At 38.5% G+C, this 11,957-nt stretch overlaps 1 protein-coding gene across 19 annotated transcripts in view; it reads right to left on the bottom strand.

The window, feature by feature from the left end:
• Window positions 1-1,994: 1,994 nt before the first annotated feature.
• EIF2AK2 (eukaryotic translation initiation factor 2 alpha kinase 2) overlaps window positions 1,995-11,957 on the bottom strand; it is a 41,156-nt gene continuing 31,193 nt past the window's right edge. For 4 of the 19 annotated variants that reach the window (XM_081596210.1, XM_081596214.1, XM_081596216.1 and 1 more), the window contains 4 exons: window positions 11,437-11,541; window positions 10,355-10,405; window positions 10,144-10,277; window positions 1,995-4,796 (listed from right to left, as the gene is read on the bottom strand). In XM_081596210.1, the coding sequence (XP_081452336.1) occupies window positions 10,155-10,277; window positions 10,355-10,405; window positions 11,437-11,541 (279 nt within the window). In that variant the 3' untranslated portion in view covers window positions 1,995-4,796; window positions 10,144-10,154. Of the gene's footprint in view, window positions 4,797-7,433; window positions 8,776-8,848; window positions 10,278-10,354; window positions 10,406-11,436; window positions 11,542-11,957 lie in introns of those variants that run through there. The other 15 variants (XR_014083657.1, XR_014083663.1, XR_014083665.1 and 12 more) reach the window with 7 other exon arrangements.

Raw genomic sequence — 11,957 nt, 5'->3', positions numbered from 1 at the left:
ATTACAGTTCATGACTCTGTCATGACGTTTATGGGATTTAAGGACACCAGCTCTCTTATTCCCTCCTTCACTTTGGAACAAATTGAGAAATAAGACATGGGAGTTTGAGATCAAAATATCAGTTTTACAATGTATGGCAAAACAAATACAATATTGTAAAGTTAAAAAATAGATAAATAAACTAATTTAAAATAAATAAAAAGAAAAAAAAATCAGATTACTAACGGAATGAAGAACTAGTTGACTTGTTCTCCAGTCACACTCCCAGTGAGATCTCCCTGCTTAGAGAGAACTGCAGACCTTGCCTCAGAGGGAGGAAGGATAGAGCCCATCTTAGCTGTCAAGGTGAGAGAACCAACCCTCGGGGCGGCGGGGTAGAGGCACACATCCTCAGTTCCTTTTCCCAAAACCACTCATTAGGAGAGATACAGCTCTGTTGAGAAGGAATGAATACAGGCTCGCAGAACTTCTTCCCACAATTCTGTCTTCCAGGGAGCAAGAAGAGGTTTCCTTCCCTGCATGCAAGCATGAGGAGGAGGCGAAAAGTACTCCCCTCAATGAGAGTAACGTCAGAGGCAAGGTTCCATTAATAGTACTTAATTCTAATGAGTTTTAGAGACAAAGTAATTATGATATTCCATAAAATCATGAGTTTTCATGGCAATGTGTGTATCCATTATAACTGAACTATTGCAAGTTTTGGCTAAAGAAACAATAGTTTGGAGTAACCTGAAACATCAGGTGATCCAAATTCTTAATCACTTGACAACATTCCCAGCAGGTGGTAATCCTACCTCTGCCTTGATTTGTCTAGCCACAGAGAGCTCACTGCCTTAAAAGAGCTGGGTAGCACTAAGTTATTTTTAAAGTTATTTTTCTGTGTTAAGCTGAATTCTGCTTCCCTATAACTTAACCAAATACAGCTAAAGACATAACCATGTGGCACATTCCTAGAGAGCTGCAGGTAAGTTTGGGCATCAAAATCATGAACTTTTTTTTAAAGTTCCCAAGCTCAGGTACTACCCTTAGTGACTTGATTCAGCTAGTCTAGGATAGTTTCTAGATATCTATTTATTTTAAAGTTCTGAGTCTGATTATCACCTGTGGATACGAACTAGTGCTCTAGGTTAAACCAGAGCACAACTGTTCTTTGGATCAAGTTGTGACCTTACCTGTACAGTTTTACAGCTCACCTTTCTGAAGCACTGAGCAAGAGATCCGCCTCTTATTATAAACAGCATACTTGAGAACATAGCAGGAGCTAACCTACACTTATCCAAATTAAGATTATCAATAGTATGAGTTGTATTAACCTCTGACCTAATATGACCTAATTCACTTGTCCTCCAATTCCTTAACTTGGAAAGCTTTACAAAAATGATAATACAAAGATTGTCATACTTCCAGAGAGTCTATATAATTGATCACTCTGCCCTGTGTACCACTACCCTTGACACCAACATGCAGCAGAGCTTGAAAACCTAGTCAATGTGTGGGACTCAGTTCTTCATCTAGAAACTGAATTATTATTTTTATGAGTATAAATACATATGTAAAATGTTGGAGCTTATATAGTTGGATAATACTGTTTAATATTTACCTTTTTCATGTAAAAAATAATAACATTGTACTAACAGATAAAACAGGAGTACATCTTCTTGCAGTTATAATCACATCCTTGCCTGTCATTTTAGCCATCATACTGACATTCGTTCTGTCAGACCCAAAGCCATGTAGATTGTTTCAGACATAATGGAGTTAGGAACTGGCTTCTTTTTCTCCTCGTACTATGGGGCTACCTGCCCAGTGGCCTAGAGTATTTTAAATATGTTTGTGAATATATTCATTAACATAAGAATAGGAATAACCTTGACAGAACCCATGAGTCCACCAGAGTTGTGGTCTGCATTTCCAGGCCAGAGGCCAGCACTCAGCCTGCCTTGGACAGTGGGAGACATCCCTCTATTCTTACCACCAACAGTGAAAACTACAGATTTTCAGTATGAGTAAAAACTTACTTTAATTCATAAATGCCTTTTACAACTTCATAACCAGAGGTTAAGGAAAACCAAGGGGTGCAAAACACTGAAAAGAATTTTTTTAAATTTGCTTTAGAACATATGTGACATTTGAAACAAATTTTAAAAGTCAGGTTATCATTTACTTTTGACCATATTATGTTAATACTATGTTTATTTTCAAAGTCCTATCTAGAATTTCTAAAATGTTTCATTTTCCTCATTATAAACTCAAAATACCAGTTTCTAAAATTCAAAATAGATTTTAATATACCAAAGTGGTTTACCTACCCACCTTCAAGTGTTATTTACCAACATTTAATTGTTGAAATTTTACAATGAACATTATTTCATATCAGACACATTTTGTAGGATCAGGCATATAAAATTCTTAGCACTTTTATTCCCTACTAACTCAAAAGCACTTAGAGAGTTCCTGCTTTATGCAGGGTAATACACTTGCTTCCTTAAGGTAAATCAACTGTCCCTGCTTTCCAGAAATTTACAAGGAGGGGGACACCCACATATGAATAACTGAGTGCCAAGGCAAACTGATAAGTACCATATTGAAGTACTAAGCACTAGGAGTACTAGGGAGGTTTCATTCTGTATGGGAGATGGTAAAACACTATGGTAGCAACACTGAATTTGGGCTCTGAACATCATTTTCATATCCAAAGTCACTAGGAAGGAGTTACAGTAAGACGCAGTGTTTCACCACCCAAGCTATATCATAGATGACACTTGAAAACATAGTAAGTGAAAATGATCACATTGTATGATTCCACTTAAATGTCCCAAGCAGGCAAGTCTGAGACTGAAAGTGGATGAGTGGTTGCAGAGAGTTAGGGGAAGATGAGGAAAGCCTGCTAACAAGTACAGGGTTTTTTCCTGGGGAGATGAAAGTGTTTTAAAATTGATTGTGGTGATGGCTGCACAACTCTGAATATACTAAACACCACTGAACTGTATACCTTAAATGGGGTGAATTTTACAGTATGCAAAATGATGTCTGAATAAAGCTGTTATTTTACAAAAAAAGAAAAAGATTGAAGGGAATTTTAGGTAGAAACCATAGCTGAGAGCCACTGAGCACAAAAGCCTATTTAGGTGACCCTGAGCAGACCTGTGTGGCTGGGACTTAATCAGGTAACGCTGAACATGGGATGCAAAACGGGAGCCCCCAGAGGAGCACAGCCCTGCCGACACTTTGACTTGAGCCCAGTGAAACTGTGGCCTCCTGAACTGTAAGAAAATAAATAAGTGTTGTTTTCAGCCACCAATTTTGGTCATTTGGTTACAGCAGCTCTAGGAAACTAATACAGATCTCAATCATATTGACCCCTGAAGAGCCACACGTATTTGAGAGATATCTGATTTGCCTCAAGAGTTTTACCCATTACATGGATTTTAGTCCTCCTATAAGCCAGTAATGGGCTTCCCTGGTGGCTCAGATGGTAAAGAATCCACCTGTAATGCGGGTGACCTGGGTTCTCCTGCATTAGTATAAGCCAGTAGTGGGGTCTCTGTACACCTGTCAACTGTTGTCCCTGTATCTATGACCATTCTGAGGAAATGTCAGGACTGGAGTAGCTCACGGTCACAGATGTAAAATCACAGATGTTAGGGAGTGGACTGACATTTAGGTATAAAAGGTAAATATCTAAATGGAGATGTCCAGCATTCTTTTGTTTCTGAGCCCTTTCCTCTATGTACTCTCTCTCGGCAAGCTTTTGGATTCAAAGTTAAGCACCAGGGCTTATTTCCAGATAAGACCCACATCTCTTGTGTATGCTTCCAGCTCATCCTTCAAGTTCCTCCCCTGCATTTCCTAGATCTGCTCTACATTCACTCTTGAATAATACGGCAGCACCTCAAACTCAGCATCTCCAAACGAGATCCAGCATTTTACCTCCTCAATGCGCTGCACCTCACCATGGTGACGCATGAACCATTGCTCCACTGTTGCTTAAATTCTAACTAAAAACTGTAACAGAGAACAGCGTGAGACAAAGTCTCTCTCAGTTGTGTGTGGCTCATTGAAGGGGTTAATTTGATTGAGACTTGGACCTTCTTTAATAGCATCATACTTCTGGTGCTCACCATCAGAGCAACGTGGAGATAATCTCTGATGCTTACTTTTCCCTAAATTCTCACACCCAATTAGATGCCAGCTCCTCTTGATTCTGTCCCCTCCTGTTGTTCGGGTCCGCTTAGCCTCTCAGAATTCTGACCTTTCAATAGTCTTTGCCTGCTCCAACCTAGTCTAAACACAGTTTCAAAGAATAGGTTGGATCACACCCCTGCCTAAAAAAAAGAAAAAAAAAAAAGCCAAAAAACCTATTTGTCACCTTTGGAGGTTGCTGGGGTGCCACCTCATTCTAAAAATTAATAAATATTAATCCCATCTTTTCCATTCAGTTTTTGGGCTTCCCTGGTGGCTCAGTGGTAAAGAATTTGCCTGCCAATGCAGGAGACACAGGTTCAATCTCAGGGTTGGGAACAGCCCTCGGAGAAGGAAATGGCAACCCACTCCAGTATTCTTTCCTGGAAAATCCCACAGACAGAGGAGCCTGGCGGGATACAGTCCATGGGATGGCAAAACAGTCAGACATGACAGTGATTAAACAACAACAACCCATTCAGCTTTAGAGAAAATTCTTCTTTCAAGAAGAATCACAGATAATAAATGCAAGAGGTTTGATAGAATCTGAAAATAGTTTTGCAACCCCTAATGAAATAATGGATCCAGGCAATAGTCATCAATGGCTGCTAACACTGTTAGATGAAAGACTGATAAGGAAAACTGACAGTAGTGGATGGCAGCACCACAAGTGAAAGTCGCTCAGTCGTGTCCGACTCTTTGCAACCCCATGGACTATACAGTCTATGGAATTCTCCAGGCCAGAATACTTGAGTGGGGAGCCTTTCCCTTCTCCAGGGCTATCTTCCCAACCCAGACACCACCACAAACCACCGATCAAACTTAAAATCACCAAAAGTGGAAGAGTCAGACATCATGCTCCTCCTGGAGTGATGCAAAATATACAGCATCATACCCTAACACAATGTATAAGAAATACGTTGTATGTTGATTTTCACATAGAAATAAGGATGACTCCTCTCTCTATACACACACACACACATACTACAGGATCATCTAGGGAGTATTCTTGGAAAAAATTTTCAGACCATAATCAAACAATTTTCTAACTAAACATCATGAGGATACCATCAGCCAAATCCTAAATGAAGAAAAGTTCTATAGGATATATGACCTAGTTCCTTCCTCAAATAAAAGGCAAGAGGAAAGAACGAAAAGCAGCGTAATGTTATAGAGTAAATGTTAGAGAGTAAAAGTTGGTAAAAGTTTATTTACCAACTAAATGCAATGTTGGATCCTGATTTTAAAAACCTGCCAAAAAATATTTTTAGATAGGAAAACTCCATACAGTCTGATTATTAAAGAAATCTTACTAATTTTGTTGAGCAACAATGATGTTGAGTTTTGGTTAAAATTTAAAACATCTTTTATGTTAGAAATACATCTGTAGGACTTCCCTGGTAGTGCAGTGATTAAGAATCTGCCTGCCAATACAGGGGGAAACAGACTCAATCCCTGGTCCAAGAAGATTCCACATGCTGTGGGACACCTGAGCCCACGCACCACAACTACTGAAGCCCATGTGCTCTAGAGCCCAAGTTCCACAACAAGAAAAGCCACAGCAATGAGAAGCCCGCACACCACAGCTACAGATTAGCCCTGCGCTCACCACAGCTAGAGAAAGCCTGCAGGCAGCGAAGAAGACCCAGCGCTGCCAAAATATAAAGAAAAAAAAAATGGAAATACACCTTTAAGTGTTTACAAGCGAAATGATACGATACCTGAGATTTACTTTAAAATTCTCCAGCAAAAGGAAGGGGTAAATAGAACAAGAAAAGCAGAATACTGCTAGTTGTTGAAGCCAGGTACATCGTTTCATTATTCTAGTCTCTGCTTTTATGTTTTAACATAAAAACTTATAGAAATAAATATGGATAATATTGAAATTATTCCATATTCATAATGAAAAATTAACATGCCAAAAACCTCAAGCTATGCTGAACACTCAAGTGTGAAATAGATGTTGTGAGTTTCTCTCTCAAGTTGGTACACTGGCCATGCACACAGACACACATACACTCACACATAGGTGTATATGTATGTATTTATACTAAATACCACTAACAAAAATAATATGTGTTGAGTATGACACATCTATATATATTTATGTTAAATATGTGCAAATTTAATAGGAAATATGTGTTCTTTGTAATAAAAATTTCCTAGAAGTTCTGTTTCTAGTGAGGCAATCAGGTTAAAATGGCTCTTGAAAATCTCTGCACGTATGTGTTTTAATCAGCAGATAAGGTCTTTGCCCCTCTTCTCCTCTGACTAAAAGGATACTTTTTATTTACTAGTTACTTTTTATTTACTAGTTTGAGGCTGAGAAAATACATACTAAAATAAACCTTTAAGGGATGCTATATTTACTTCACAGTAGTCAGAAATATTTGAGTGAGAGAAGGATATATAAAAGAACCGAATCACTATGCTGTACACTTGAAACTAATATAATATTGCAAGTCAATTATACCTGAATTTAAAAAATGAGAGAAGGTAAAAATAAAGCCATGTTCACATTAATCTGCCACGTTCATTGGCTTTGCTTTTGAGTTTGTCTTTATTCATCAAATCCAGATAATACTAGCTTTTTTAAAAAAAGATTTCTCTCCCCCTAGAAAAATTTCAAATCTGCAGAAAAGCTCTAGGAATAACACAAGAAATACTGTATATCCTCCACCTAGATTTATCAATTTTCAATTGTTAACATTTTGCCACACTTCCCTCTCTCTGTCTCTCTCTATCTATATACATACATACACATAGGTGTTTCTCCAATGGCTCAGCAGGTAAAGAATCTGCCTGCAATGCAGGAGACATAGGAGACGCAGGTTTGGTCCCTTGGAGAGAGAAGATTCCCTGGAGGAGGAAATGGCAACCCACTCCAGTATTCTTGCCTGGAGGATCCCATGGACTGAGGAGCCTGGTGGGCTATAGCCCAAAGGGTCACAAAGAGTTGGACACTACTGAGCAACTAAGTGTATACATACATACACATATTTATGTTCACCTTGATTTCTGCTGAACATTTGTAAGTTGCAAATGTCAAGCCACTTCACTCCTAAATATTTCTGTATGCACTGCCTAAGAATAAGTAAGACATCTTCCGGTATGACAATATCATTATCATTATCAAGATCATTATCACACTTAAGAAAATTAACAATTATTCTATAAATTCATTTAATATGCAGTCTATATTCAAATGTTCTCAATTATCTCAAAAATGTCTTTTACAGCTATTTCCTGGGTTTTTCTTTTTTTTTATAGGTATATACCAGGATACAATCAAGATTTAACCATTGCATTTGGTCATGGTATCTCTAGTCCTTTTGTATTTAAAAGAGTTCCTCTACTTTCTTGTTTCTTTCCATCGTCCTGACTTTTTGAGAAACCCAAGTTAATTACCTTATCAGTGACTTCATTCAGGATTTGGCTAATCATTTTGTCATGATTAATTTCCAGTTAAACACTGTGGGCAAGAAAACTAAACAGGTGTATAATTCTTACAGTACATCAGGAGGGGCGCGGTGTTAGGTGCTCCCACTTTTGGTGATGCTGAACCTTTAATTACTTGGTTATTGTGGCGACAAGATCTTTTCATTTTAAAGATACATTTTCCCCTTTGTAATATCATCTGTGGGACTATATTTACATCCTTTTGTGGCTCCTGTTTCCCAATACCTTTTCAACCAATAGTTTCAGCATCCATTGAACCTTGCCTTAATCAAATACTGCACTGGGAGTTGAAGACCATATTCATTGCTTTCAATTACACTTTTTAGAAATTGCTATAAATCTTGACAAAAGTATTTTCTATTACTATGATTTTTCTGCTAAGCTTAAATTTGGCTCATTTTAAAAATTATAAAATTACATGATGATTTTAGGATGATAGTTGGTTGCTGCTGTGTGCTCAGTCACTCCCGACTCTTTGCGACCCCATGGACTGTAGCCCGCCAGGCTCCTCTGTCCATGGAATTTTCCAGGCAAGAATACTGGAATGGATTGCCATTTCCTCACCCCAGGGGATCTTCCCCACCCAGGGATTGCGCCCACTTCTCCTGCTTCTCCTGCCTTGGTAGGCGGATTCTTTTTTTTTTTTTTTTGGTAGGTGGATTCTTTACCACTGAGCCACCTGGGAAGGCAGTTGGTTACTACAAAGCTTAAAGTAACCTCAAATCCTTCCAAGATGCAGTCTTAATTATATTCTGGCCCAGGTGGCTATGCGGTAAATAATCTGCCTGCCAAGGCAGGAGATGCAGGAGACGTGGGTTTGATCCCTGGGTCAGGATGATCCCCTGGAGTGAGGAAATGGCAACCCACTCCAGTATTCTGGCCTGGAAGATTCCACAGACAGAAGAGCCTGGCGGGCTACAGTCCATGGGGTCACAAAGAGATGGACACAACTGAGCAACTAAGCATGTTCCCAAAAGCAATTAATGGAACCAAACTAGTACATCCTGCTGCTGCTGCTGCTGCTAAGTCACGTCAGTCGTGTCCGACTCTGTGCGACCCCATAGACGGCAGCCCACCAGGCTCCCCCGTCCCTGGGATTCTCCAGGCAAGAGTACTGGAGTGGGTTGCCATTTCCTTCTCCAGGGCATGAAAGTGAAAAGTGAAAGTGGAGTCGCTCAGTCGTGTCAGACTCAGTGACCCCATGGACTGCAGCCCGCCAGGCTCCGCCGTTCATGGGATTTTCCAGGCAAGAGTAGTGGAGTGGAGTGCCATTGCCTTCTCCAAACTAGTACATCCAATGTTCCTCAAATCTATCTTTTCCGGGATGCATACCAGGCCCTTTGTCCAGACTCCTCACGTGGTCTGCTCTCTATTCATCGCAACCCTTCACAGACTTGGAAGTCTCACGGGAACGTCGCTTCTAAGCCTGTGTCATGGTTCCTCGGTATGTGATCACACCCTTCCAGACTGACTGTTTTCTGTGCTCAGCTATTGTCTTACAGTACAATTATCATCTCTTTAAAGTGTCTGTTATAACATGTAGAAAATGTATTTAAGAGAAGTAAAATAATTATGCAGTCAACACTAGTGGACTCAACATGCAGCATAAAAAAAAAAAATTAACTGTTAACTCTGAAATCTCTCCTATCCCTTCTCAGAGAAAATCACTATCAGAATCTAATAATAGTTCTCACTCCTTTCCTTCCCTGTATTGTTTACCACATTTGTTTGGATAACTAAATACACTCATTTCACACGTATTCCACTTAGCATGTCCTTTTAACTATTAATGGAATCATTCTGTGTATATTTTCTGCAATCTGCTTTGTTTCCTTAAAATATGTTCCTGAGAGATTTGGCATGTTAGTGTGTTCAGCTGAAATCCCTTCATTTTCACGCTATACATACAGTATTCTAGTGTGTGAATATAATACAACTTGTGTATCCTTTCTTCTTCTGGCACACATTAGCATTATTTCCTATTCTTTTGGCTATTATAAACAGGGATTCTATGAACATTCTTGTGGGTGTGTATGTGGCAACGGAATTAATAGCTTTTCAGAAAAGGATGTATACATTTAAGTTTGCTAAATGATATCAAATTGTTTTCAGAAGTGATTATACTTATCTTTTTTACTTATGTTTTCATGGTCACCATATTCTCCAACTAGATTGTTAGCTATTTAAGACAGAGATAGTTCTGATATTATTTTTGCCTAGAAACATTAGGCATTTAATAAATATTCATTAATTAACTGATTCACTGATTGGTATTAAAAAGAAAATTTGAGGGATTCTTTTGGTATTTTCATAAGAAGAAGACGATCCATGGGAAAGTCAAATGTAAGAATGTTTCTGAAGTAAGAAAAAATGTAAACCTTTCTGCAAATGTGGCAAAATAAAAATTAAGAGAAAAAATGAAAATATAAGATAAATACCATCAATATTCCCAAGCAGATTTTAGACAGTTACAGGAAAATGGAATTATCAGAAGCAGGATACTTTTTAAGTATCTAACATGTGTTCCTTTTCCTTTTTTCTGAAACATTACTCCACTCCTTCAAAGTCTTCAGTATCTCAGATGTGGCAGGTCGTTTCTTGGGGTCCTCTGAGAGTAATTTCTCTAGAAGATCTTTCTGTAATGACAGTAAGAGTTAATTCTAGGAAAGAAAATATTGCAATAAACAAAATTCAATTATTGTTAAGTGCTTACTTCTTTGTCGTCAAATACATCTAAGTTGCCACTCCTTAGATCTTCAAAGAACTAAAAATTAAACATATATATGTTTATTAGGAAATGATTCATCTTGGAGAAAAACAAACTTAGGAAGCACTAAAGGCTGGGGATACCAGAATTCTAGGATATTTCTAGATTTTTAGAAAAATCTCTTCAGCCAAGAAGCAAGCGGGAATCCTCTTCCCCCACCATCCCCTTTAAGAACCATCCTAAACATTACAGCATGTTGAAGTTTTAAGAGCATCGTATGAATTATCTCCCTGCGTCCTTTTTGGAGCCCTCTGCAAGGTATTTTCAATATCCCTGCCTTACAGGGGAGAAGGCTGTCAACTCCAGGCAATTCCCTCTTACTGACCTTCAGACTAGGTATCCAGTTGCCTGCAGCCTTCAGTGGCCCCCCACTGTCTCCATAAGAAATCCATAGTCTTGCTTTAATTTCATCCCCGTATATCTTTCCAGTACTACTGACCACCAACCACTTCCTTGACTTATATACTCCAATAAAAATGACACTGCCAACTATTCCCAAATATACTCTTCCCAATTCTTTTCCATGCTAGCATCACCTTCTCTCTAAATTGGAGTATTGGAAGCCAACCAATCCTTCAGAGCCCAATTTAAAAACCTCCATGAAGCCCAAATCCCTACAGCTGGCAAAGCCCCCCTCCTAGCTGTTTCCATTAGACTTCATGCCTTCTCCTAAAACATTCATAGTATTCTCTTATGTTACCTTTCCTTATAAAATATAAGCTCTTTGAGAACAAGCCTTACTCATTTTCATAACCCTTGGAGAGCTCAGCACAGGGTCTTATGCAAAGCAAGCCATCAATACAATTTTACAGACATGCACACACCTTCCAAAGAAGACCAAAGGTTTGGTCTTCAACAAAAAGTATTAGTTGCCCAAACTTGAAAGAGATACAAATTCATATTTAATTTGCCATCAACATTAACATGCTCCAGTCCATCCTCATGTGAGGTCAATAACTGCAGCAGTACTTTGAATATGACAGTCAATAATTTTTGTTGCTTAATTCTTTCTGTGACATTGTATTTACCTTCAATGTTTCAGAAGAAGTGGTACATATATGAATAAGTTCTGCAAGAATCAGCCCCAAAGCATAAATGTCCACTTCATTTCCATAGTCTTTCACAGAAGAAAGCTGAAAAAAAAACATTTATATTCATGACTCACCTGATATAAATATTCATGCCTTCTAAAGCCAAAAAAGTTATCTAACCAAAATACCTTATAACACACAACAATGTACATTTAATAGCAAGATATGTAGACCCTGACTGCCCAGGTTCAAATCTCTGTCACTAAATAGCTGAATCACCTGTATACACTAACCATCAATGTGGGAATAATCTAAACCCTAAAATGGAGCTAGCACTAGTTTGAATCTCAGAGTTTGACTGTGGGGTTAAATGAGACCATTAGGTGAAGTGCCCAGTAAATCACTTGCATGCAAATGTTTATCACAGATTCATTCATAATATTCCACAACTGGAAGCAACCCAAATATCCATCAACAGGAGAATGGATGAACAAATTGTGGTATATTCATACAATGGA

The sequence above is a fragment of the Giraffa tippelskirchi genome, chromosome 4 (assembly GCF_054371585.1).
Source record: "Giraffa tippelskirchi isolate mGirTip1 chromosome 4, T2T-mGirTip1v1.2.pri, whole genome shotgun sequence".
Lineage (NCBI taxonomy): Eukaryota > Metazoa > Chordata > Mammalia > Artiodactyla > Giraffidae > Giraffa > Giraffa tippelskirchi.
The sequence above is the reverse complement of the archived record's forward strand: the minus strand, read 5'-3'. Positions and strand labels throughout refer to the sequence as shown.